Source organism: Clupea harengus, chromosome 9 (genome assembly GCF_900700415.2).
Source record: "Clupea harengus chromosome 9, Ch_v2.0.2, whole genome shotgun sequence".
NCBI lineage: Eukaryota > Metazoa > Chordata > Actinopteri > Clupeiformes > Clupeidae > Clupea > Clupea harengus.
In genome coordinates, this window is record NC_045160.1 from 2387162 (window position 1) to 2411152 (window position 23991).

Sequence of the window (23991 nt, forward strand, 5' to 3'; positions counted from 1 at the left end):
TAACACAGGCTTGCTACCAGTGATTTGCATGCCCCCGAAAAAGCATGTCCTCCTTTCATGCAGTCATTTTAATGCCTAGCATTCATTCATGGGCCTTTCATTTGAGATACTGCTTGATTAAAGCCACTGTTTGGATGTGGGAAAGGTCTTTTCAGTGGGTCGAAAGTCATTACTGAGGGGAGCATTCAGTACATTTAGACCATGAAATCGTCGTGTTAGGCTACGTGTCATGTGGTGGAAGAGCAGACAGTGTTGAAGATTCGGATTGCATGCTTCTTTTGTTCCCTCTTTGGCTATGCATTGCCTGCCAATTTGCATGACTTAAGTTGGGCCATGTGTAGTGCCAATTACTATGTGTTAATCACGGCAAAGGGAAATATGTCCTCGTCGTGATTTGACTCTTAAGTAATGTGATGATTATATGATTAGTATTGATCCTGCTTAAACTTAGCTGGAAAGCATTTAACGCAGTAGTGACATATATCATTACATTTGATCATTACATTCGATCCAACACCCGTGACAAATTCGCTGAGAATGTGTAAACACATTCTTGCATTTCATATATATAGAAATAATTGGAACTCTTGTGATTTTAGAACTATGAAGATTCATATTGTTGAAATAAATTCATTGTGTTTCAGTTATTGTATTCTACTTGTGGATTGGTCAGAAAGTAGCAATGGGAGAGTGGGCCATGGACGCGTCCCCTTCCATTGTTTATTTTCTGAATGGCAATGCTGACGTCAACCCTTTATTTTATTCCCTCCAGAGAAGAGCGGTGCAAACAATGCAGTGGAGCAAAAGCTTAGTAAATCAAGCCCAGTGTTCAGTAAGTACGCTACTCCATGTGTAAGTTACCTGTTCTTGCCGTTGACTGTCTGTGAATGTAAACACATAAAGGGTCATTTGTTTCCCCCCCAGTTTTTAAAAATATTTTTGTAGTTTCTTAATCATTTAGTTTGTCTTTCTTTCTTTCTTTCTTTCTTTTGTCCTTCCTTCCTCTGTGTGTGTGTGTGTGTGTGTGTGTGTGTGTGTGTGTGCTTTATAATTTAAAACGAGTTGTATTTTTGTTATGGTAAAGTACTTAGTTAGTGTTTGTGTGTTTGCGTCCCTGTTTGCATTTCATATTTTGCAGCATAACATAATTCAAAAGGTTGTCTCATCTCTTTAAACCCTTTACTGTTGTAGGGGTCACCATGACTAATAATAAATGGTGCTCTGTCTCGCTGATGTTTTGTGTTGGAGACATTTGTCATCACTTTAATATGGAGTTCCCCAGCACAGGCAAAAAATAGATGTTCTTCCTCTGTCTATGATTCACCCTCCACTCTTCCTCTCTCTGCCCCTCCCCTTCTGTCTCTCCCCTTCTCTTTTGCATCTCCCTGAAGGCCCACACTTTGTTGCCGTGAACAACAAGAATGAAATCATTGTGACAGATTTCCACAACCATTCCGTGAAGGTACATTTATTTTTGTTGTTTGTTCGTTTGTTTCATGGTTGACAGTAGCTATGTTACCATGCAAAGTTTAGGATGTTGCATGGAGGAACTTCATTATTGGGCTATTAGTTGTACAGTCATTGCCAAAAGTTTTGGCAGTGACACACATTTTGTGTTTTGCAAACTTTGCTGCTTCAGTTTTCATGGTGGCGATTCACATTGTTTCTAGATTATTTTGCAGAGAGATCAGATGCATTTTAATTAAATGCAAAGAGCTTCATTGGCATCAAAAACCATCACGAAAACCCCATTTTCACTGTATTTTGGCCCTGGCACAAAATGGCCAGCTAACATAATTTAAGTAATCATATCATCAGCACAGAGGAAAGTGTGAACGAGTACAAGTCAGGTGAAATCACTCTGATTGGATTATAAGAGCAGACTGATTGCTATAAAAGGAGGGAAGAAGGGCTTGAAATCATTGTCTTCTTGTGTTCGCAACGGTAACCTCCACGTGCAGCCATCATCGCTTTGCATCAAAATGGCCTCACATGTGAGGAAATTGCTGCTAAGAATATTGCACCTGAAAGAACCATTTACCTGATCATCAAGATGAAGAAGTGAAGAAGGCTTCAGGATGTCCAAGAGAGTCCAGCAAGCGCTACTGCATGAATCAAGAATGGTATCAAAAACATCCTCCAAGAGCAACTTCTCCCAATGATTAAAGAGCAATTTGGTGATGATCCGTTCATTTTCCAGCATGATGGCAAGGCAACAGTGATAATGAAGTGGTTTAGAGATCATTACATTGAAATGTTGGATCCGTGGCCAGAAAACTCCCCAGATCTTAATCCAATCAAGAACCTGTGGTCAGTCATCAAAAAGCAGCATAAGGCCACAAATTGTGATCTACTCTGAGCACTAATGAGGCTAGAATGGATTACCATCAGTCAGGATTTGGCCCAGAAACTGATATCCAGCATGGCAGAGGGAATTGCAGTTTGAGAAGAAGTCACTGTAATCATGACTGTAAATACTGACTCTATGCATACATTTAATATATTTGCCAATAAAAGCCTTTGAAACTTAGGAAGTGCTTATAATTGTTCTTCAGTATACCATAGAAACATATGAAAAATACTGAAGCAGCTAAGTTTGCGAAACACAAACCTTTGGCCATGACTGTACTATGTGTGCAATGCTGAGCCCCATGTAAATGGAGTAGTGTTTCCCTCTCGTGCTCTCAAACTGGAAGTTTCCATGTGCTGTCAGGGATAGATATGGTCCATATCCTGTTTAAGGAGAGGTTATTTGTCTTGATTTACGATGACCCGTCCCCACATTTCTTGTAGGTGTACAGTGCTGATGGGGAGTTCCTGTTTAAGTTCGGCTCTCACGGTGAGGGCAACGGGCAGTTCAACGCCCCCACTGGGGTGGCTGTGGACTCCAATGGCAACATCATCGTGGCCGACTGGGGAAACAGCCGGATACAGGTAGGACAGCTGGAATAAGAATTCTGTATTTATCACTGGGTTGTTTTGTCCTGAATCAGAGGGCACACACCGTCACATGAACAAAGCAGAATGATTAGTTGGATTTGAATTTAAAAACAATACGTTAAATGGATTCTTTACTATTAATGTATTGTGCTGTGCTCATCATAACAAAATATAGGGCGGAAAGGTCTAAAAAATCTAATGCTATGAAAAAGGTTGTACACATTAAAGTAACAGCTACAGAACTATTTTGATTATAAAAAGTAAATTAATTATAATACAAAGCTGCGGCTGCTTTGTATAGCTACAACGTGAGTGCAGCCTCGACCTTTTAGAATCATGTTTCATGATGATCATTAGTGCACTTAGCATAATTGAGTGTAAGTCCTAGAGATAATTATTCTTGTTCAGGTGAACCCTTTCACTTGTTTAAGGACCATCTTTGCCTGTTTCAATATTGTGCTGTTCAATACTGTTCAGTGTGTCTCTACTTCTCTTGAAGTGGTGATAAAAAAAACAACTGTGAGATTGATGAAGTTGCACTCCTTTAACCCCCTGGAGTTAGAGAGCAGGCTGACTGTGTTACACTGATTGTGTAATGATGCTCTGATTTTTTTGTACATTTCATTTATCTGCCTATTTACAATAAGTGAGTAGTATGCATGTCATGGCCGTATTTGTGTCCAATCACCAGGAGATAAAGTTGAATCCCCTCATGTCTTGAATATGCAAGGACAAAGTTTTCAGCTATTTAAATATGTCCTTACTGTGGCGACAAAGATAACCGGACACCTCTCCTCATCAAGTCGATGAAAAACACACTGGTCTTCATCAGTGTCATAGTTCTCTGAATCAGTACATAATCACTATCGACTTCGTTCATCATTGCGTTGTGCCCATCAAGTAGGCCATCTTTTTACAATAATGCAAGATTTACCACCACAAAATAAATTATTTCTTTACTTAACTGATCACGGCACAACGGTCGTTTTCCCGCCTCTACCTCTTATTTTTGGTGTTCAATGGTGGTTAGCAAAAAAATGTACGGTGCGTTACTGCCACCTCATGGTATGATGAAGTATGGAAAGTGAATCTAACTCTAAAACTCTAAAATGTGGCTTTGAAACACAAACACATACACTTCTGTTTGTCCGTGCATATCCATTAATATAGCTAGCATTTTTTGTTGATATAAAAATGTAGGAGCAGCATTGCAGTCTGTCCTTTCAGAGATGTGTTCAGTAGAATTGATTCAGTGAAACCCCTTCAGTGATCCTGAAGATCCTAACCAAAGGAATCAAGGATGTTTGAGCCCTGCCTTTGGTTTGGTTTGGTTTGGTTTTCAAATCCTGTTACTGCTAGCCATCCCCATCCACATTTATGTCCCATATCATCATGGTTGTCTCCAGACGCAAGGCTGTATGTACCATACCTTACACGCAAAGCTGCGGACTCCAGAGGGTTAAGGAAGTTAACCATAGAATAATAGAATTGCTTGCCCATATCATGTTCTTTGTCTTGTAGGTGTTTGACTGCGCAGGTTCCTTCCTGTCCTACATAAACACCACGGCGGACCCCTTGTATGGACCCCAGGGGCTGGCGTTGACGTCGGACGGCCATGTGGCAGTGGCTGATTCCGGGAACCACTGCTTCAAAGTCTACCGCTACCTGCAGTAGCACAACCCGTGTGTGCCAGGTCAGCGGCAACACATGACCACATCCAGCACTGAACAAGGACACAATTAAATGTACTCAAACAGGGTGCCATGACCTTCCTGTTATTTGCCGTTTTAATTTGCACATATTCTCGCTTCCTTTTATGTAGTTTTCTCAGATGGACATAGGAACCATTGACAGTTTCAGTATCAAGCCTGATATAAGAGAACTGAAGGTATAGGAAACTATTGAGAGGTAGTTCCTGTTTATTCCTAGAACTGGTCGGAAGAACACGCAAGTCATATCACATTGTTAAACGATTGAAGTACAGATTTTGTGCTAGCATGAGCAAAATATTTATAGCAGACGATCGATTTGCTGTTTGCTTCTATGTAGTAACCCAGGTTATTCCACTGGCTTCTCTGTACATAAGAATTGGCGGATAGTCTAACTTACTGAAGGATGACTTCTATATGGGTCAGACCGTGCACGCATAGTTGTAAAACACATATCATTTCAAAATGATCTTTCAGATTTTCCAAAATTCATTGGGGTTTGGGAGTCAGATGGTAGTCCAACAGGAATCAAGTCATGCAATTTCTGTCAAACAATAACAATATCACAGGCCACAATTAGATGCCAACAAGCCGTACTTCATCTTCATATTGTAAATATTATTATAAAATCCACGTTTCAGACATGCTGGTAGGATCACATAACAGTGATTATTGTGTTTATGTTTCTTCAGAAGGAATTGGGAGACTTTGTGTACGTTCCACTTCTCTAGTTCATTATTTTGAACAGCCTTGTGTTATGAGCCAAGATGATTTGAAGTGGTGTGACGGTGTACTTTCTACATAGCTCTTTCTACATAGCTCACCTGAGACTTCTTAAAACCTGTTGTCAGATAACATCCGACCTGGATGAGTTGGGAGATAGCAGGCGTAACCCATCCAAGTCTTTTAAGCTGTAGTTTGTATTACACTCCAAACATGCCTTGATTCAGTCTCAACTGGTTAAAACAGGTAACTACTGCTTTACCACAGGGAGGATTTACAGGAGCATTTACCCCGTTACACTAAGGACAATGTCATGGTGTGTCATGAAGTAATAAGTGTAAAATACATTTAAAAAGAATTCCAAAGTTGTATCTCTACACAACAGATGTTGCAGCTGTCAGGGTGCCTCGGCACAGAGAGGACAAAACATTTTGACCCACATCATCTGTACATTGACTTGCTGTATAGGTATGCTTTTGTATATTGTGTAAATTGAATAGCTATCTGCAGATTTCTCTTGATTGATCTTGTTTCTAGTCTAGCGGTTCTCGAGTGTAACATCTCAGCTTTGACAGTATACTGTGTGGTGTAAGCAGGGCAGCTTGTAGTCTAATTGTGCTTGCAGCATTAGAAGCTTCACACAAGCCTGGCCATACAAATGTGTGTTCTATTTATTGCTGACTTGAATAGCACAATTTCTTTTTATTTTATCAGGTCTTTTTACACAAAAAGCAGAAAAAAAATGGTAAAAAAGAAAACGTTAATTTATTTTATTTTGTATGCAATCTTATAGTTTACAAAATTATTTTTCTAATTTGATGCATCTGAATTTCCTCTGCTGCTGGTATATGCCTTGACATGAGAAGACATCTTTTCAGCCCCACTGCATGAATTCTTAACTTTGTAGCGAGCTGTTGTCTGTACAACAAATAAAGCCAACCTTTGGTCAGGATTAATTTAGCCAAAAATAACACACATTGGTCAGGTGATTCATTTCACCCGTCCTGCACACGTGTACACGGACGTGGATATGTCAGTGCTACTGTATACACACACAAACTCTCATTTGTGAAACATAATCATCTTTTGTAGATTTCTCACGCAAGAATGAAACCTATCATTTATCACCAAAATCAGCAGAAGTTGCCAAATGTTTAGAGGTGCATAGAAGCTATGAGGCATGCCTAGAATATCATCCTCAAGTTATTATCATCGGTTTAGGTTGTAACTTCAGTACTCTGATATGGCAGACATGGAAAGGACTCATTTTTAGAACAACCACAATGAGACTTAATCATTCATATATGCTTTAATAAATGGACATAGAGAAGCTTGGACAGAGGGCGGGAGTTTAGGTCAAGGTGTTGGGTTATACAGGAATTCACAAGGATATGCCACCTTTTTACTCGTACAGTATCCCATTACTGCAAGTGGAATGTTAAGTCTTTTTACGGATTCATTGTAAATTGTGCAATAACATGAAAGGGGTTGTTCGAATAGTTTATTGTAAATGTGAAACAAACTAATTATTTATCTGTTGGGAGTGAATGTAAAACTGTTGATTATTGCAAGATGGTTCCATGAGAACAGACACGCATGTCCACACTCTTCACCTTTCTTCATATATCTTCAGCCATCAGAAACACATGACCCTCAATTATTCTCATCCTGCGGTCAACAGGCAACTGTGAATTTCACAACTTGTAGTTAAAAGACAAAGAAATGTACCGATTTCAGTTTCGACAACATGAAAAGGATCGTTCACACACACAACCATGCACAACTGCAAAGATGAAACATTTCACAGACATGTAATGGGAACACTATTGTGTTAGATGAGAAACGTTTTCTTTTTCTGTGCCTGCCATTATCCTGCCGTGGCAAACCCCCGGCCGCAGAGACCTCTCCTTTTTGCCAATCCTCCACAGTTCTGTTGTGTCTGGTTCTGTTCTGAAGGTCAGGGTGCTGGACTTTTGGAATGTAACTGCTACCTTCCCAGGGCCACCCTGTTGCATTACATACACTATGTTGACTGATACAACCATGATTTTATTTCTGTCAATATGCACTGGTAATAAAAGCACATGGTTTACCGATACACTGATCTCTGGTCTTGTTATTACGACATAGATTCAAAAATATATGTAGTCACTCCTTTTTTTTTTTATGTGAAACTGTCCTCACAGACGTAACTGAAGCATCCACTGAACATCCTCCTAAGACACTGACTAAACTCCCAAGATAGACAAATACTGCAGAGGTACATGAACTTTAACACACTGTGGGTCATTTGAAGTAAAAGCATCTGCTTAAAAAGACAGGACATGAGCTGCATGTTATGTGTACGTCAGCCCGGGTTCAGTTGTCGCAGCGGTTCATCTCGTACTGCGTCATGAAGCTCTGGAGCAGCTGGCAGGCCTTCCGATTCCTGGTGGCCCGGCACTGGATCTCTCCCGGAATCTTCTCCAGCCACGTGTCTTTGCTCAGGAAGTACCTAGGGCTGGACATGCCACATCAAGGGTAAGGTCAAACCCACTTGAACCGGCCATTTTCACTCTGATGTACATGCTGTTAATGGTGTCACTGCACAGGAAGCAGAATGATTTACTTCATTTTAGCGACACGGGAAAATATGGTGCTAAAGACTTACCTTCCGTTGGCATCTACAGTGTGTGTGACGGCTGCATTAGTACCCATGAACAGGTACTCGGCTTCCGTGGTCAAGTCAAAGTCTACACAAGATTTTCTTTGAACAAGCTCACGCGTTGCACCACTACGAATTGGTTCATCTTTGCCTGTTAAACAAGTAGTACAATAAGACAAATCACCAAATAGCCGACAAGGATGAGCTGAATTCCCATTATACTGGACCTACCTACTTGAAGAACTTTGGTCACTTCTGTAGGGTAATATTTGAAGACGCCATCATCTGTTGGCTCACCCACCTTAACAACATAAACTGGCAGAAATAATTACTATTACACAAGGTTACAGTGCAATACTTTGACCAGCACATGCCTGTGATATGAGAAACAAATCGCTCAAACAACAGACTCACCATAATCAACCATGACCTTGAAACAGGCAAATTCACTGCGCGTGCTTGACTGCATGTTTGCACTGAAAGTCACTTTAGCAGTAGGGCAGGCACCTGTGACCGCAGAACGTTTCAGTTACATCCAAATTTACAACAATGCATAAATATAAGTTTATGCTTTCATGTATACCTCAAGTACCACCTACCCTCTGCACAAGTGCATGTATCTCCGACACACAGCTTGGAAACCATAGTGCTCTTGCGGGGTGCACTGTAGAAAATTCCACATCTTTTGTCTGGAGAATAACAACAGTCCATCACAAATGGAAAACCGTTGACATAAAACAATATGAGTGAGCGGTGATGAGCGAGTCATATATTTAATGGAATTATTTCAGTGTGTGCGCAGAGAGATGGATGCTTTCACCTGGTTCGTAGTAGTCGTAGATAACAGCAGCAGCTGGCTGGACTAGTCCAATAGGCACTGTCTGTTCTGCTCTGAACTGAAGACATTCTGTTGTGTCTGTGATCTGTCGCACAATTGTTATCCAATGATTTAAACAGCACATGAACTCAATGAGTTAAACACCACATGAACTCAAAATCAGTCCGAAAAGTAAGCTAACAATCAGAAACGAGCTAATCAGGTCGAGGATGTTATGATGTGTGTAGAACTCACTTGGTTGAAGTAGAGGTACACTCTGTTAGATGCCAGGTCGTAGTGATCGATGTACTTCTCTGTGCCCTTTTTATTCTTGAAGAAAAAAGTACACTAGTGTATATAATGGACATGTGATACAGATTCAAATTGTTACATTGGAATTCCCTAAACCTGGAAGTGGTTGTTCTCAGTCAGTTCTCAATCAGTGTGGAAATACAGTGTCTAGGAGAGTGCAGTGAATGCAGCAATGTACCTCCTCAAGGTCCTTGACATTTGCCATGAGCCCACTCAGCAGTGAGATGTCCACGATAACCATCCCTTTAGACACCCCGTTTAGCATCCTAGAACATGAACGGTTTAGGTTTTTGAAAAAATAAAAACAGTCTAGCTTACATAGAACTAAGGCTGCATGCAGAGACTCTTGTGTTTGTGGAAGTGCCAACAACTTTGGTCATAGACACTGATATTTATAATAATAATAATAATAATAATTTATTTTATTTGTAATGCACTCTTCATTCAAAAGAATCTCAGAGTGCCAACACATTAAAAACTAACTATAATAATACAATAAAATAAAAATGAATTAACATAAGCATAATAGAAAACTTTTTAACATTTTAACATACGATTTAACACAAGGCCAGAAATGCCGTCCTGAATAAAAATGTTTTTAGTCCAGCTTTAAAGGAGTCCAGCGTGCTGCGTTATGCTTACATTGTCTTGTGCATAGTGAGATATTTCAGTATTCCATATATGTTGTATGCTTATTTTGTGATACACTTGTATACAATGTCTATTATGTATACTAATCAGATGAAAGGAATACAGTTATGTATTTCATTCTGGGGTCGTGACCTATTTCTTCTTGCTCACCCCAAGCAGACAGTGTAGATCAGAGACCCCTCCTTCTTCTGTTGTTCAGGGGCCTGTCTCTTCCTTCGGGTGCGCAGGTCAAACCAGTCCAACCGGCTCATCGGCTCATCCTTTTGTGGTTCCTCATCCTCGTAGTTGCCATAATCATACAGGTGGTCATCCTCTGGAAACTCTGTGAATAAAAGGACTGTTTCATTTTGTACCAAGACAACCCAGTGTGTGTGTGTGTGTGTGTGTGTGTGTGTGTGTGTGTGTGTGTGTGTGTGTGTGTGTGTGCAGTAGTAGCCCAAAGAAATCCTTCCTGAAAATGGACTCATGAAGCCCACTGCTTACGTTGATATTCCACTTCCCCTTCAATCGTGACATTCAGGGAGAACTCGTCACAGGCAGAGGCTGGCTTATTCATACTCCTGTAGTATTGCACAACCTGTTGGGTGAAAAGGGACAGTTCTATCAACAGGCCAAACCAAATGACTATAGAGTCCATCTCAGAGAGAGCAATTAACAATAAGCTATTAGCAATTTTCAGCTTGAATATGTACCGACAATGTGCCGTCTCCTTCTCCCTCAATACGAACAGAGACTTTGCCCCCATTCATGACCTATGGTAACACAAATACGACATCACTTAGGCCATGTGGAGAAAGGTCTGTAAAAATATATAGGAATCACACTTCCATGTATGGACAAATGAATGTCACCTTTACCTTGATGGCTGGCTGGATGAGAGCATTTTGCTTCCGTAGTCTCACCACATCCTTTCGACCATCTTGAAGACACATTTCCACGGTAAGGTCCAGATCATTTACATCATTGTTCTGCATGCTGTATTTGACAAGGGCCTCCAGGGCTACGACTGTGTCCTTCAGACAGTAAAGAATCCACATTAGCTGCATTTGGACTCTATGTAAATGTCTATATGTAAAATGCATACATACATTTTGAACAGCAAAACCCTGAACATTTTCACTAAACGGATGAAACGCAGATGAAATATGCACTCAGCAAATGATGTGGTAAACAACATCAATGTATCCACCAACCAGCCTTTTGATCCACAGTGGGTCCTAGCTTATTTTTTCTTTGTGTGCCTTTATGCCATGAGTCATTAATTGCTGCCATCACACCTGGCGGTCAGGTGAGCTGAGGGTCTAAAGCACTTGGCCCTGAGAGTTTACCTCATCCGTCTGAGGCCTACCTGGGTGGAGAGGAATCCGCCCCCAAACTTGCGCTGTTCCGTTATCCAGGAGGCGATTCTCTTGGCGTACTGATTGTCCCCCACAGACAGGGTCTGAAGCAGGGCGTATGCAGTGGTCTCCAAAGACAGAGGGCCTGCTCGTGCCCTAATGTCAGGGCGCTGGCCTTTTTTCGGCCCCCAGAAACACATATCTTTACCTTTCGGGGCAAAAGAGTGTTTAAAATATTAGTACAAATATGTACTATATAATACTATATATAATATTTTATGAATAACCGAATCTTATTAATCGTGAAATTAGGGGGGCAAAGGGCAGACAAAAAGCGCTGCTGATCTGACGTAAAGTCGCAGTATGAGAAATCAGGGACCACATCGATTTCACCTGTAGCTTAGACCACAATCAGGGACCACTTAGATTTAACCTGTAGCTTCCGATCATTTCTTTCCCTTTCATGGATAGTTTGCTAACAAGAACATTGTGAATCGGGAAACTCTAGCTTAATATGTTATAGAATGAGTTCATCAGTGGCAGAGAAAGTTATCCAAGGTTCCCACCCATTTAACCACACTGAATTCAGCAACTTTTAGACACTTTTAAAGTAAAATTGGTCTCAACTCACTATTTTTCTACATCCATAATGCTTTTTTATAGTCATTTGGTTGATATACACAATGACTATAATCACACACATCTTTGTAAAAGTAAATCTGCAAGACATATCAGTTGAGATACAGATCATGACTTCTTGGTGCAAGTCTGTGTGCAGAAATAAATACTGATTGAAGCTATTAGTGTTTTATGCAATAACGGCTTAATGAGAATTTCGTGACTTCAATACTGGGCCCTATTTTTCGATCTTTTTGTGCACAAACTTTTATTAAGGATCGAAATCGGTCCAGTATTAAGTTAGAACGCTATAACTGGCAACTGCAAAACGGTTATACAATGTAATCTCATTGGGCAAAGTAAACCGCTTTTTTTTCACCACTGAACTCATAATGTAATTATACGTGTCTGACTACAAGGAAAGGATCCCGACAGAGATAGACCCGTGTCTCTTTAGCTCAATAACAGTAACTCTCTACAGTTCTAAAGACCTACAAATAGGGCCTAGGTAGAGTTTCCATTTAACAAAAAGCTCCATGTACTTTGCAGTACTCTCTCATAGGGCGGTGCTGCCCTCTAGTGATACAATAAAATATAATTTTCTATTTCCAACCCACTCTATGTCAATTTTACATGTGAAGACCCAAAGCACTGTGTTTCAGGTGTCCTAAGAGTGCTGAGGATGTTTTTACTCGTATCGCAGATGGCCAGATCTCTCAGCTTCTTCTGGGCTCGGACTGCCGCGGAGCTCTGAGGTTCAGCCAGAGAGATGGCGTAGGCTGTGATGGCTATAGAATAAGGCTCCTGCAGGGAGTCCAGCTGCTTCTCCAGGTAGCCCTGCGCATTCTCCATGGTCGTTATCTGAGGTGGATTTAAAACATTGGAATGATTTAACTCAACTTCAACTTGATTCAACAGTTTAACACGAAAGACACTTTATTTAGGGATGACTTACCACTTGTGTCGATTCAAAGGTTTCAAACACAGGCAGAGCCTGTTTCAGTGCTATGAGGATGTACGCAGTCAATGCCACATCTCCAGACGATTCTCCTACTCCACCCTGCAGCATTAGGGAAGAACAGTGACAGCTAAATGTCTTTGAGAAGTGATATAAGAGTTCATGGAGGTTCCTTGCTGACACCCAGTTATGTTATTTTAATAAGATTAAACGAGATATATAGTAATGGATGTTGTCAAAATGGTTTTGTCATTGTAAAAATATATCTTGTATATCTCTTGAAATGAAAACACTCTCCCTTGTTATGTCAGTTCTTTTCAGAATAAGCATTTACCAGGTAATTTACCAAGTAATTAAGTTTGCACAGGATAACATTTCTCCTGAAAACCTCACGAAATAGTTGAGGTGTTATATTGTCATTGGAATAAGCACGATGAAAAACATGGCGAGCATTCTCTCTTGAATGTCTTTATAATGAAGCTTTACCATTTCGACGTTAAGTTTCAGGATCATACCTGAAGGCCTTTGTCATAAAGAGGGTTGGGGTCCTTGAAAGCACCTCCAGTTGTCTGTTTGGACATGATGTAGGTTATGGACTGCTTTATGTAAGAGTCCTCGAGGGGAATGATCTTTCTGGCTTTGGAGAGTTCTTTGGCAATGAATGCTGTAAGCCTGTGAAAGAACAGCCAAGTCATTTTTTTAAAACAATAAAAAGATAAATGCACACACAATCTACTAACATAAAAAGGAAAATCACCATATAATGCTTGGGGATGATGCGAAAGTCCCATACGACCCATCCTCTTTCTTGTATGTAAGGATTCTTGTGTAACCTGACACAATAGAAGGGACATACTGTACAAATGATGCCAACTATGCAGAAATTCAAAGCTGGTTGTACATTGCCTACATTGAGTTGTGATGCGTTGAATTGCATTGTTTTTGGAAAGGGTTATGCTATGCAGACAATTACAGTGCATTGCGCAGTACTGTACTGATGTGGCTTACCACTCTGGATCATTGCAGTACTGTACTGATGTGGCTTACCACTCTTGATCATTGACTTGGCTTCCTCCCTGCGAGCAGCATTCAGGTTGATCCACTGGTCAGTGGCATCCATGAACTTTATGGCATTAATGGCCGGGGACATCGTTGACATGGTCTGCTCTGCACAGCCCGTTGGCAGATGGATCAGAGCACTGACGCCGTCCAGGTTCAAGCAGTTGTCCACTGACTCTCCCATCACTCCCCCTGGAAGAGTAAGCGGAGCTCTTTCACACGGTTCAAGTCAGTCACACGCCTTTACAAACAACATAGCATGCAAATCTCGGAATGGTTCTCATACTGCACATACTCCAAAAAGTTTTCATAGCTGCAAGATAATTCCAAAAGTTATTCTGGTGAGCTGTTCTATACCATTTTGTCACTAATTCGTTTTTTTTTTGGGTTGATCCTCTGGTAAACAGACCATGTAGGCTGGATCATGTTAAATGGACACAGTGTTTATAAACAGGGCTTCTGGTGTCTTCACCTCACTTCCAAATCCCCTTCTCACCTCTGAAGCTCATGTAAGTCTCTGGATCATCATTGGGCACTATGTCAGAAGGTGTTGGGATGTCAAAATCCAGCGTGTCAGCTAAACAGAAATGGATGGATGTCACTGCACAGCTCTGCACTCTCCCAACACTACCACCACCAGTTTCAGTGAATATAAAGGAGTCGTGCATTACCCTTTTTGCTGAGGGTGTACTGACTGTAAATTGAGACCAGCTCCCCTTCCCCCTGCATAAAAACACAAAATAATAGCACAACTTACAAAAAGAAGAAGAAGAAGAAAGAAAAAATATGTATAGAACTATAACAACATAAGATAGAATGATTAAGTAAAAGAATAAAATTAAAGCAAAGGGACCACAATAGTTGGTCTGAAAATCAGTTAGTATAGAAGTCCATGGGAGCCAAGAAGACATGAACTCCCTACCTCGACTCTGAGCTCTTTCTGTATTTGATCAGCAAACAGGTTTGGGCTGTAGGCCTTGATGGTAATGGGAAATGTGCCCTTGTTGAGGGGCACCACAATGAAGTACACGGAAGACGCCGAGTTGGCTGGAACTGTGATGCTCTGTTTGGCCCTGTCTCCCCCTGCCGCACACAAGCCCTCGGAAGGCAACATCTCCACCGTTACCTACAGCAATCACACGTATTTCAGGGTGGGAAAGGACACAAATCACAACCATATGAATAAATTAGAGACACAAAGGTGAAGATACAAGCAGACCAATAGAGTGTTTTAAGACCACAATCATGGACAGTGGCCAAGACAAGATGGAAAACGTTGATCTAATGTTGATTAGGCACAGAGCAAATGTACTGTAGGTGGACTTTCAAATCAGCTTTAAGCTATTTCAACAGCATAACAGCATATATCATACATTTACTGTACAACCAATTCATTCAGAAACATTCAGAAACACAAACTAACTCAAGCCTTGGGTAGTATTTACCTCCAGATCTTCGTCTTTGTAATTGAACACCACAGCTTTCACCTCAAGCTGCTCGTTCACTTTAACAGAATATGGCAACTTCACAGACACAAAAAAGTCCTGGAAGACCCTCAGATTCTTCGGCTCTGCAACACAGAAGCCTAAGAGACGAAGCACGTGTTTAATTGACTGCATTAGACTAAATATTCATATAATCATAAGTAAAAGCTCTTGCCTCTGCTTGGAGAGATTCCCACCGCTTGGATTTCCCAGGTTGTAATGGAATCGGGAGCGGGTACAGAGTGCCTATGGAAAATCACACTTTTTTTTGTGACATTTGACATTGACATTTTTTACAGACAAAAACATAGAATGCCCCACAATGCAAACCCCTCAAAGTGGCAATATACATCTCTCTGTTTTAGTAGTTGCACAACAGGGTATCCAAGGCCCCACAAAATGCAATTGTCTCTCTATATAGCGTTAGTTATATGGATACATGAATGAATGCACAATGCACAATTAGTTGGCATAGGGTACCTGAGCTGGCCAGTCTGATCTGTTTCCAAAAGATCCCACATCCAAGACTCGGGGAAAAAGCTTCTGAGGTGAACATCTGCCCCATCAATGGCTTGCTCCATCTCATTACCCTGGGCTGGGGGAGGAAGAGAACCAGAACTCTACCTGAACCTAATGTCATAATGTTAATGGATAATATCAGTTTAACCCATAAAATAGTCTACTCACTTCGAGCAAGACTATACCTCCGTGTTGCCTTTCTCATCTCGGTGGCCTTTTTACAGCAGTTCAGAAATACATCCCGGCAATGTTTGGACCTGCCAGCTGTCCTTCTCAACCTCTGCTCACAGGTAAAGCCCATCCGGTTTATCCTGATGCCATCAGCACAGCACTTTTGGTCGTCTTTTCTGCTGTAAGTGTTGACTGAAGACAGGATCCGAGTTTCATTTTACATGAGATAGTTTGTATTTAAAGCCATATTTTAAAGCCATTTGACCAATACCTACACAAAAGGTATTCCATCTACTGATCAACAAATTTCTGGAGTAGAGTCAAAGACAAAAGTAGATCACTCACTGCTAGTGAAGTCATTGACTGCTCTTTTGATCTTTGCATTCTCAGTTAGACAAGAGTAACTATCTGTGAACAAAATGAATATAATCACATAACGGCAAAGATCTTATCTAAGAACAGAATGGCTAGCGTACAATCTTATAAACAGCTAAAATACATACCCTTCCTGGCTTTTTTCTCTGGCATGTCACAGTTGCAGATGTAAGTGAGGCCCACATCCTGAAAAACCGTCTCATGATTCTTCCCTCCTCCGATAGAACATCCCAAATCGTAAGAGTTCATGTAATCAAACATCTACCCAAGCACAAACAGATGAACAAAAAAAACAAACAGAAGAAGAAATGTAAGAATTACATCGATGGTTGCTGAATCGAAACAGATGGGTTTATTACTGTTCTCACCTTCTGGGTGGTCAGCTTGTTTTGTTTGTTTAGGATGTACACAGCCGAGTCCACAGCAACTAATGCAACTTTACTGCGACTGTCCGCTCTCACCTCCACATTCACAAGCTCTGCAGGTTTGTGGTCTTTCAATGGACTGATCTCAATCTATGGTAAACAATACAGAGTGTAGTAATTATCCTGAAATGTCGTCTACCAAATAAATAGTGCATGAAAATCTTTTTTGACTCCAGTATTCATGTTCATGGGCTCGTGAAGGTTTACAAGGGTTTCAGAATTAGCTTCACAATGACTGACAGTCACTCAAATAGGTGCTGTTTCTTTACGATACCATGTAAACAGCACTACATACTAGTATTAGACACTAGGTGGCTACCCAGATAGCAAGACAACGTATAATGTTTTTCCATCTGAATCATCATTAGGAGTCCAAGCAGCCCTATCGTACTTGTTCTGATTCTTCTTTTTAGCGATGGCCAGCAAAATCTGAAGGTTGCCAGTGACTGTTGGCCCACTAGGGACAGAGCTGGACTTTTGCTCATCGGTTTTTGGGCGGCCCACTGGTGATTTACAGACAAACGCCCCACCGATTTGCCACTTGCTTTACATCGTCTTAATATCCACGCCCAGTTACTAAAAATGATGGTAGACCAGAAATGGCACACCACCAGTGGGGTGCAGATCAAAATCCCCCTGTGGACCAATATATGCTTGCTATCTGGGTGATTCAAAATCGGTTGAGAGGAGATACCACTGAAATCCTATTGATTTTTAATTGATTTCAGCTTGCTTCAATATTAACCGAGGGTGCAAAAATGATTGTGAATCAACATTGACATTGATTCAATGAAATTATCGTTGACAGCGGAATGTTGACTTCAATGATTGCACTTCCATTTAGTTGTCTCCAGGTCAACTGTGTTATGGAAAACCCATCCCAGCAGCACAACACTCTGAAAACCATTTGAGATGTGAATAAATAAATACATTGATTAATTCATTAATTAATTCATTAATGAATTAATGAATTGATTGATTCATTAATGTATCCACCTTCCCCTTGCAGACGTCCTTCACATCCACCCACACAGAGTCTGCCACTATATCTGAGCCTCTGTAGTAGTATGCAAGCAGACGGAAAGAGGGCACCATGTCAGTGCTGTAGGGCAGGGCGATTTCTGTGAGTTCAGTTCCACTGGTCGGAACGCTCTTTAGCTGCAAGATTTTGCCCTTACTCAGGACCTGCAGGGGGCGTAACCAGAGAGGGCTTGGTAAGTCATACACATAGGTCATACTCAACAGTTTACTCTTGTAGCTAGGCTAGCAAAGTTCGCACAGATAAAAGGTAGCTAACTTGCTTACTTATGTATTTCACACCATACATTTGTAAATATTTGTATACACTGTGCTGTAAAAACAACATTTACATTGCATTTCTGTGGGTTTACCATCCAAGTACTGAATTACACAGTGAAGAATACAGCAGCCATGACTGCAGGCTATATAGGCTGCTATCAAAATTCATTTCAGGATGTTATAAATCAACCCAGTATTTAACATTTTAGTTAGTTCATTTGTTTGCCCTATATTGTCAAGATATGAGAGCATGTAAAAAATGTAAAACATGTTTCTGAAGTGAGACAAGTGACAACTTGAAAGTGGTATACGTGTTACCATGTAATAGATGTGAGAGGGTCGGGCTGTGTCTGCTGGAGAGATAGCCCTGAAGCTAGCAGTTAGCTCCTGGTCTGGCCCAATAGTGCGGTGCTCCACCTCAATGCTGAGATAACTCTGAGATGACGCCTGGACTGCATCCAATGTCATTTGTCCAGAGCTTGTGTTCTCTCCCTCAGCCGTTAGCTATGAAGAATGAGTGGTTAAAGTGATCCATTTAGGTTTGAGAACTGATGCATTTATGCATTGAAACACTACATTTACAGGTGTTGATCATTTTATCTCATGCTTTGTCATATTGTATGAAGATGAAGATCAGTAACTGTCACCGTTATCCTCCTCCTTTGGATTGTTACCTCGATATTTATGGTTGTAGCTTGATTGGGAACTTCAAAAGGAAAATGAATATCTCCCTCTTTAGACCCTGTCGCCTCCGCATTAAAGGTGTTTTCTGTTTGGTCAATCAACTTCACAGTAATGGCAGCATTCAGTTTCAGGTTTGGAATGGGTGTGCCATCAGGGTAGGTGGTTGTGGCCTGGAAAACAGGGACGAATAATTGCATTGAAATCATGGCACTGCTAATCCCAACACCACTTGGCTCGGTAAATGTGGGATATTGCACCTAAAGTATGCATTAGTAAAACGTTGCATTAGACCACTTTAGACAGTGTTTGCCCTGCAGTGGTGCAATAATGGTCCTTCACTGTTCAGTAACTGTGAGTACATTGAAGTCTCAGACACTGAATGTTATTTTGTAAACAAAGTTCGTGAGGAGCCCATAGGAATTATTGACAGCGTCACCCCACTTCTGCTTCTAGGTGATTTACACCAACCCTACCTGTCCACCATGTGACACGCTCTGGTGTAGCTAAGTATCACTTGACAAAGTTTCCCTTAGGCAGACATCAAGTGATGGAGATGGAGCTTTTTGCCTCCTCCAACGAGTTTGAAGAAGATGACTATTCCTCTGACGCCAGGGTCTCCTCAGGATTCAGCTGCTCTTCCGGCAGATCATTGTGAATAGCCTTCTTGATCCAGCAGGACTCCTTGCTGTCCAGCCCAGGCTCCCAGAGGTCACTGGACTGAACAGCTGGCAAGATAAAGCAGACATCACCTCAGCTTTTCAAGGGTGTGCTCTCACCCTGATTCCTGGCACCCATTTGGGGTGGAATGGAACTTTGGACTGGAGGCTTTATGCTGGATCCTTCAAAACAGTCACGAACTGGATGTTTTTCTTGTGGTCTTCCCCAAAGTCGCCCACTCGCTGCCGGAATTACCTTTCTGACTAACGTTTTCAAATAGCTGAGTGCTCCCCTCTCAGGGGCTAGGATCTCTCAGTATCATATTAGATACCTGTGAGTTCTCCTTGTCTCTTCCAAAGAAGAAGCAGAGCAGGATCCCCATTATGATTAATAACTTCCTAGACTTACAATCACACTGAGAGCAAGAAATCCTCTTCTTCCTGGGCCACCTTATTTCGCAATGCGCAATTGATTCATGTCCAAACACGCCGATTTCACCCTTAGAGCCAAGCTTATATTGGCTGTTTTGGGCTGTTGAGGTGTAGTGAGTTTACGTATCCTACTTCTAGTTTTAATCCTGCCACACATCCCTGTGTCTAAGACCTTCTGATGTTAGATCACGACACAATTTGGTTTCTCATCAAACAGAGCAAAACCAATCAATCAAAATAAAAAACGTCACTCGATTTTCATTTTTTCTCATCCCCTGCCTTTACCATGCCTAATCACTACATCTCCTACTGTTCCACGCAGTCCTCTCCAATTAGCAGACCCTTCGTCTCAGCAAGGGTACACCAGTCACCCGCCACTGGTTCAAGTCACTCCAGAAATCTGTCCTTGTTAAACCAGGATTCCCTGCCGATCGCTAATTAGCCCATTATTTTAGAATTGGAGCTTCAATGACAGCAGCAAACAGCTGCCTATCTGGGCAGCAAACAGCTGCCTATCTGGGCAGCAAATCAATGCTTGGCCATTGGTCCTCAGATGCCTTCTGACCCTACATCCGTTCTAACCTGGAAGATCTTCGACTTGCCCATCAAGCTGTGGTTCGATTATAGATTCTCCTTCCGATAGAGGCCTCTGATGCTGGCTCTCTTGGGGTGTCAGCGGCCAGCTACCAAGCCCAACATGCTTCTTATCAAGCGTTCTAAATCCACCATTCCGATGGGCAAACTAGTGAAATAGGGGATGCATGGGTGTCCATAGGGCTGTGCCCTTTAGGACAACGTCATTATTTGTTAATTTAAGAATAGGGAATTAGTGTTGTCTGTTAGTCTTTATCTGACCTTAATGAGAGCTAACGTAAGGCTGACATACCAGAATGGAGATTTTGCTGCCAGGGGCGAAGTACTTCTTGGTCTTGGACATATCAGTCACGTAGGGTGATGTCACTATCTTCACGGAGCTGGTCTCTGCCTCCTCAATGTCTCCACCTTTAAAAGAACAGCATTCACATAAACTATGAACATTTTCGAACATAAGAATGAGCCATGCATTTTAAACCAGCTTCTGATTTTGATCAAAACAGCAAAGGACAGTTTACGAGGTTGTGTCGAGGAAAAACACATATTTTCCTAAAGTGGCAGGAAGGAGTTTTTATCTAAAATTAGGGGTTAAGCAACCTAAAAGGTATGTAAACCGATTGCAAACACCACCAACGTCCCATAACCGTAGCTGGTAATGCTGGTAGTGCATATCCTGGATGGTTAGTGGCAGGGCCGTCGTTTAGGGGTGAAAGCTGATGACAATTCTAAAGGGCCCACAGCCTGGGGGGGGGGCACAAAAACCCCAGTAGCCATCTGTCCTTCATTACAATTTGAAAATTAAACCAAAACTAGTTGCCTATATAAACATACCTTAAAAGTGCATTGCATAGTGTTGCTTTAACCATGCTGTAGATTAATATGGGTGTGTTTATCGGTGTGACTTACTGGCCTTCTCCAAGGCTGTTACAGCGATATAAAGATGACAGCCCTCTGGGTCTGTGTCTGTCTCCTTTACTTTTAGCTGGAAGTCACTAGTAAGGAGTGTGACACTTGTACGGCCATTTTGAATCTAAATTATACCAGAAAAAAAAAGAGTTAATTTAATTTCATGTCATTCTCATGTCTGAACAAATATTTTCAATTATGAAAATGTCAATTTAAACATTTCTTAGGAAGACGGAACAAATAATATTGAAAAATTCTGCTGACATGGAAATATAAGCCATTACCACTTTCCTGAGAAACAAATATTTGTATGTAAATTGTACAGGAAGAACTAAACTTGTACAACCACAGAATTTCTAAGTAGATTGGCTCTGGTACAACTCTGCAGAATGAATTACAACTGAATTATTTCTGTTGAAAATGTAGGATTCAGTCACACATACCGTTGCCTGTCTCTCCAGACCAGTTAGATACGTCCTATTCCCTCCCTGGTCGATAATTCCAAATCGGATGTAAGCAACACCATCAACATCTTTTCCATAGGTATACCTGTAAGTTACATACATTAGCCCTTGGCAATTTGGCAAAGTTAACTAAGCATGGCTGTAAATACTGGTGATATTCCAGTCACTGGTAAGAATTTAAAAAACCTTGCAGAAACAGAGAACTGGAAGCTTTCATCTCTCAGTGCGTAGTATGGTTTTACTGCTTCAATCTTCACCTCGTATGTTGGCAACACTGAAAATTAAGGGAAATTTAAAAAGAACATGTATTATTAAATGTTACACTATGATATTAATTTAGAATCGTTGTTCAAACCTCTGTTATACACACAAACACATATAGCAAACAATAGCAAACTGGTCATTGTTTTCAGTAAACACTTAACATAATAATTTTGGGTGGGGCTTGGTGGGTGGGAGAGGGATGGTGCTCAGTGAATGTTAGCTAGTGAGAAACGTTGGGTTCTTTTGATTGGTTGTTTATTCAATTAAATAACTCACCATATTCCTTCACCTCAAACTGGACAGTGGAATTGGATTCAGGTGCACCTGAAAAATATGCTTCTATTTTCCAGTGTCCAGCTCTGAAACATGTAGAAATGACACTTGTATGAGAGGAAACTACACAGCCAGACCTTCCTTCGTAGTCCATAAAAAAAAGTATGAAAAAGCAACATGTTGAAATGAACTGTACGGTTTTGTTACTGCTACTCCTAACTTACGGTTCAATGTCGGGGATGCTGACACTCTGCAGAATGATCTCATTGGATTTGACCAAAGTGCCAGAGACTACTAAGCCTTTGGAATTCTGTAGAGAGATCAATAAAAATAAATCATTAGGAGATTATATAAACTTTCATCTTGTGTGAGGTGAGAGATGGGCAGGTTTCATACTTACAAATACTCTAAGGTTGATCTCTTCATCTATAGGAAGCATGTACTGGTTTAGAGTGAAAATCCTGTATTTGACTGGAATGTAACACAGAAAAAAGAGAATCAAAGCTGGTTCAGCATTACCCCAAAACTAAATAAAACACAATCATCAATCTTACCCGTCTCCCCTGGAGTATAGATGGGCTTGTCAGTCTGGACGAAAATGTAACCCCTCTTGGTTGACACATAAATGTTGACTAGCTGTTCTTTAAAATATTTTGTGGAAACTGCAAGCAAATGGATATATGGACTCTGGCGGACTCCTCCTTGCCGTTTATTTTGGGCATGTTCAAATAGTTTGGGGTCCACCTAAACAAGTTTTATTTAAATCAAATCAAGAGACACAATTAATACATGAATAATATCAATTCATTGTTATTAACTTCAACAACAAAATCTACAAGTGACCTTTTGGTAATCACAGCTGACTTTACCTTCAGTTTGACCACAGCTTGATATTTATTATCTGCACTGAGGGTAATGTGCTCAGTTGATGAGAGATTGTTCCTTGAGTTGGGGTCTACAAAGGATAGTTTAACATCAACCGGCTCGTTTGCCCCATGAAAGTGCACGCTTACTGTCTCCTCCACCCCAAGATGAACAATGCTGGGAGCAGTGATGAGCCAGCTGATGGACACACAGACACACATCACACATGAAACACAACATATACACATTCACAGAGAGATGAGATAAGGCCACACATATACACACTCACACACACACACACACACACACACACACACACACACACACTATTGTTATATAGCATGCAACCAGGAACGACACAAACATGGAACAAAGAAACAAAAATAAACTAGAAGAATGGATGCCTCCCCCCATACCCACAAAAAAGACAGATTGCATGTGCACACGCAGCCACCCACACACATACTCATACACACATAAAACGTCATAAAACCATTCTCAAATGGATGTCTGTGCCCCATGCTTGGAGCCTTACACACAGTACCAGAGCAATTGTTTACTCACTTGGGAGACTGGGCATCTAGTGCAGTGACTGCACAGAAGAGAATGAGCAGTGCGAGTGTCATCTTGCTGCCAGATTGGCTTGTGAGCTTGCATTCAGCTTCGCCTTTATACCTTAAGTATTATGCAACATCGAGAAAAAAAAAATCAACTGACAAGGGAGCAGTCCAGAGGACTATTTAGTATCTGGGAAGCACAAAACATGTAGCTGTTGTTAAATGATAGAAACACTGCTCAATGTTGTGCTTAATG

At 41.1% G+C, this 23991-nt stretch overlaps 2 protein-coding genes across 5 annotated transcripts in view; one reads left to right on the forward strand and one right to left on the reverse strand.

The window, feature by feature from the left end:
- Positions 1-7120, forward strand: part of LOC105909295 (tripartite motif-containing protein 3-like) — a 33637-nt gene extending 26517 nt beyond the window's left edge. For all 4 annotated transcript variants that reach the window (XM_031573045.2, XM_031573047.2, XM_031573044.2 and 1 more), the window contains exons 10-13: positions 773-832; positions 1392-1462; positions 2794-2934; positions 4462-7120. In XM_031573045.2, coding sequence (XP_031428905.1) covers positions 773-832; positions 1392-1462; positions 2794-2934; positions 4462-4614 — 425 coding nt within the window. In that variant the 3' untranslated portion in view covers positions 4615-7120. The remainder of the gene's footprint in view (positions 1-772; positions 833-1391; positions 1463-2793; positions 2935-4461) is intronic.
- On the reverse strand, positions 6667-23902 carry c4 (complement component 4). The gene is made up of 41 exons (XM_012837940.3): positions 23743-23902; positions 23184-23376; positions 22869-23058; positions 22715-22785; positions 22539-22624; positions 22318-22400; positions 21964-22051; positions 21757-21862; positions 21314-21437; positions 20700-20815; positions 18716-18895; positions 18360-18545; positions 17739-17927; positions 16686-16832; positions 16446-16578; positions 16288-16350; positions 15940-16134; positions 15733-15847; positions 15428-15498; positions 15214-15353; positions 14691-14894; positions 14440-14491; positions 14265-14345; positions 13757-13960; positions 13467-13542; positions 13225-13381; positions 12707-12811; positions 12444-12612; positions 11145-11341; positions 10654-10809; positions 10489-10548; positions 10280-10373; positions 9947-10118; positions 9324-9411; positions 9089-9163; positions 8837-8939; positions 8616-8705; positions 8431-8523; positions 8248-8331; positions 8023-8167; positions 6667-7872 (listed from the first exon to the last, which is right to left on the reverse strand). Exons 1-41 carry the CDS (start codon positions 23802-23804, stop codon positions 7731-7733), a joined length of 5085 nt encoding a protein of 1694 aa, XP_012693394.2. The 5' UTR covers positions 23805-23902; the 3' UTR covers positions 6667-7730.
- Positions 23903-23991: the final 89 nt, after the last annotated feature.

Coding starts and splice junctions, on each gene's coding strand:
- c4 (XM_012837940.3), bottom strand. CDS start 23,804: ATGACACTCGCACTGCTCATTCTCTTCTGTGCAGTCACTGCACTAGAT. Junction 15,499..15,732: donor GATCAGACTGGCCAGCTCAG/GTACCCTATGCC, acceptor GATTTTCCATAG/GCACTCTGTACCCGCTCCCG. Junction 7,873..8,022: donor ACTGTAGATGCCAACGGAAG/GTAAGTCTTTAG, acceptor TGGCATGTCCAG/CCCTAGGTACTTCCTGAGCA.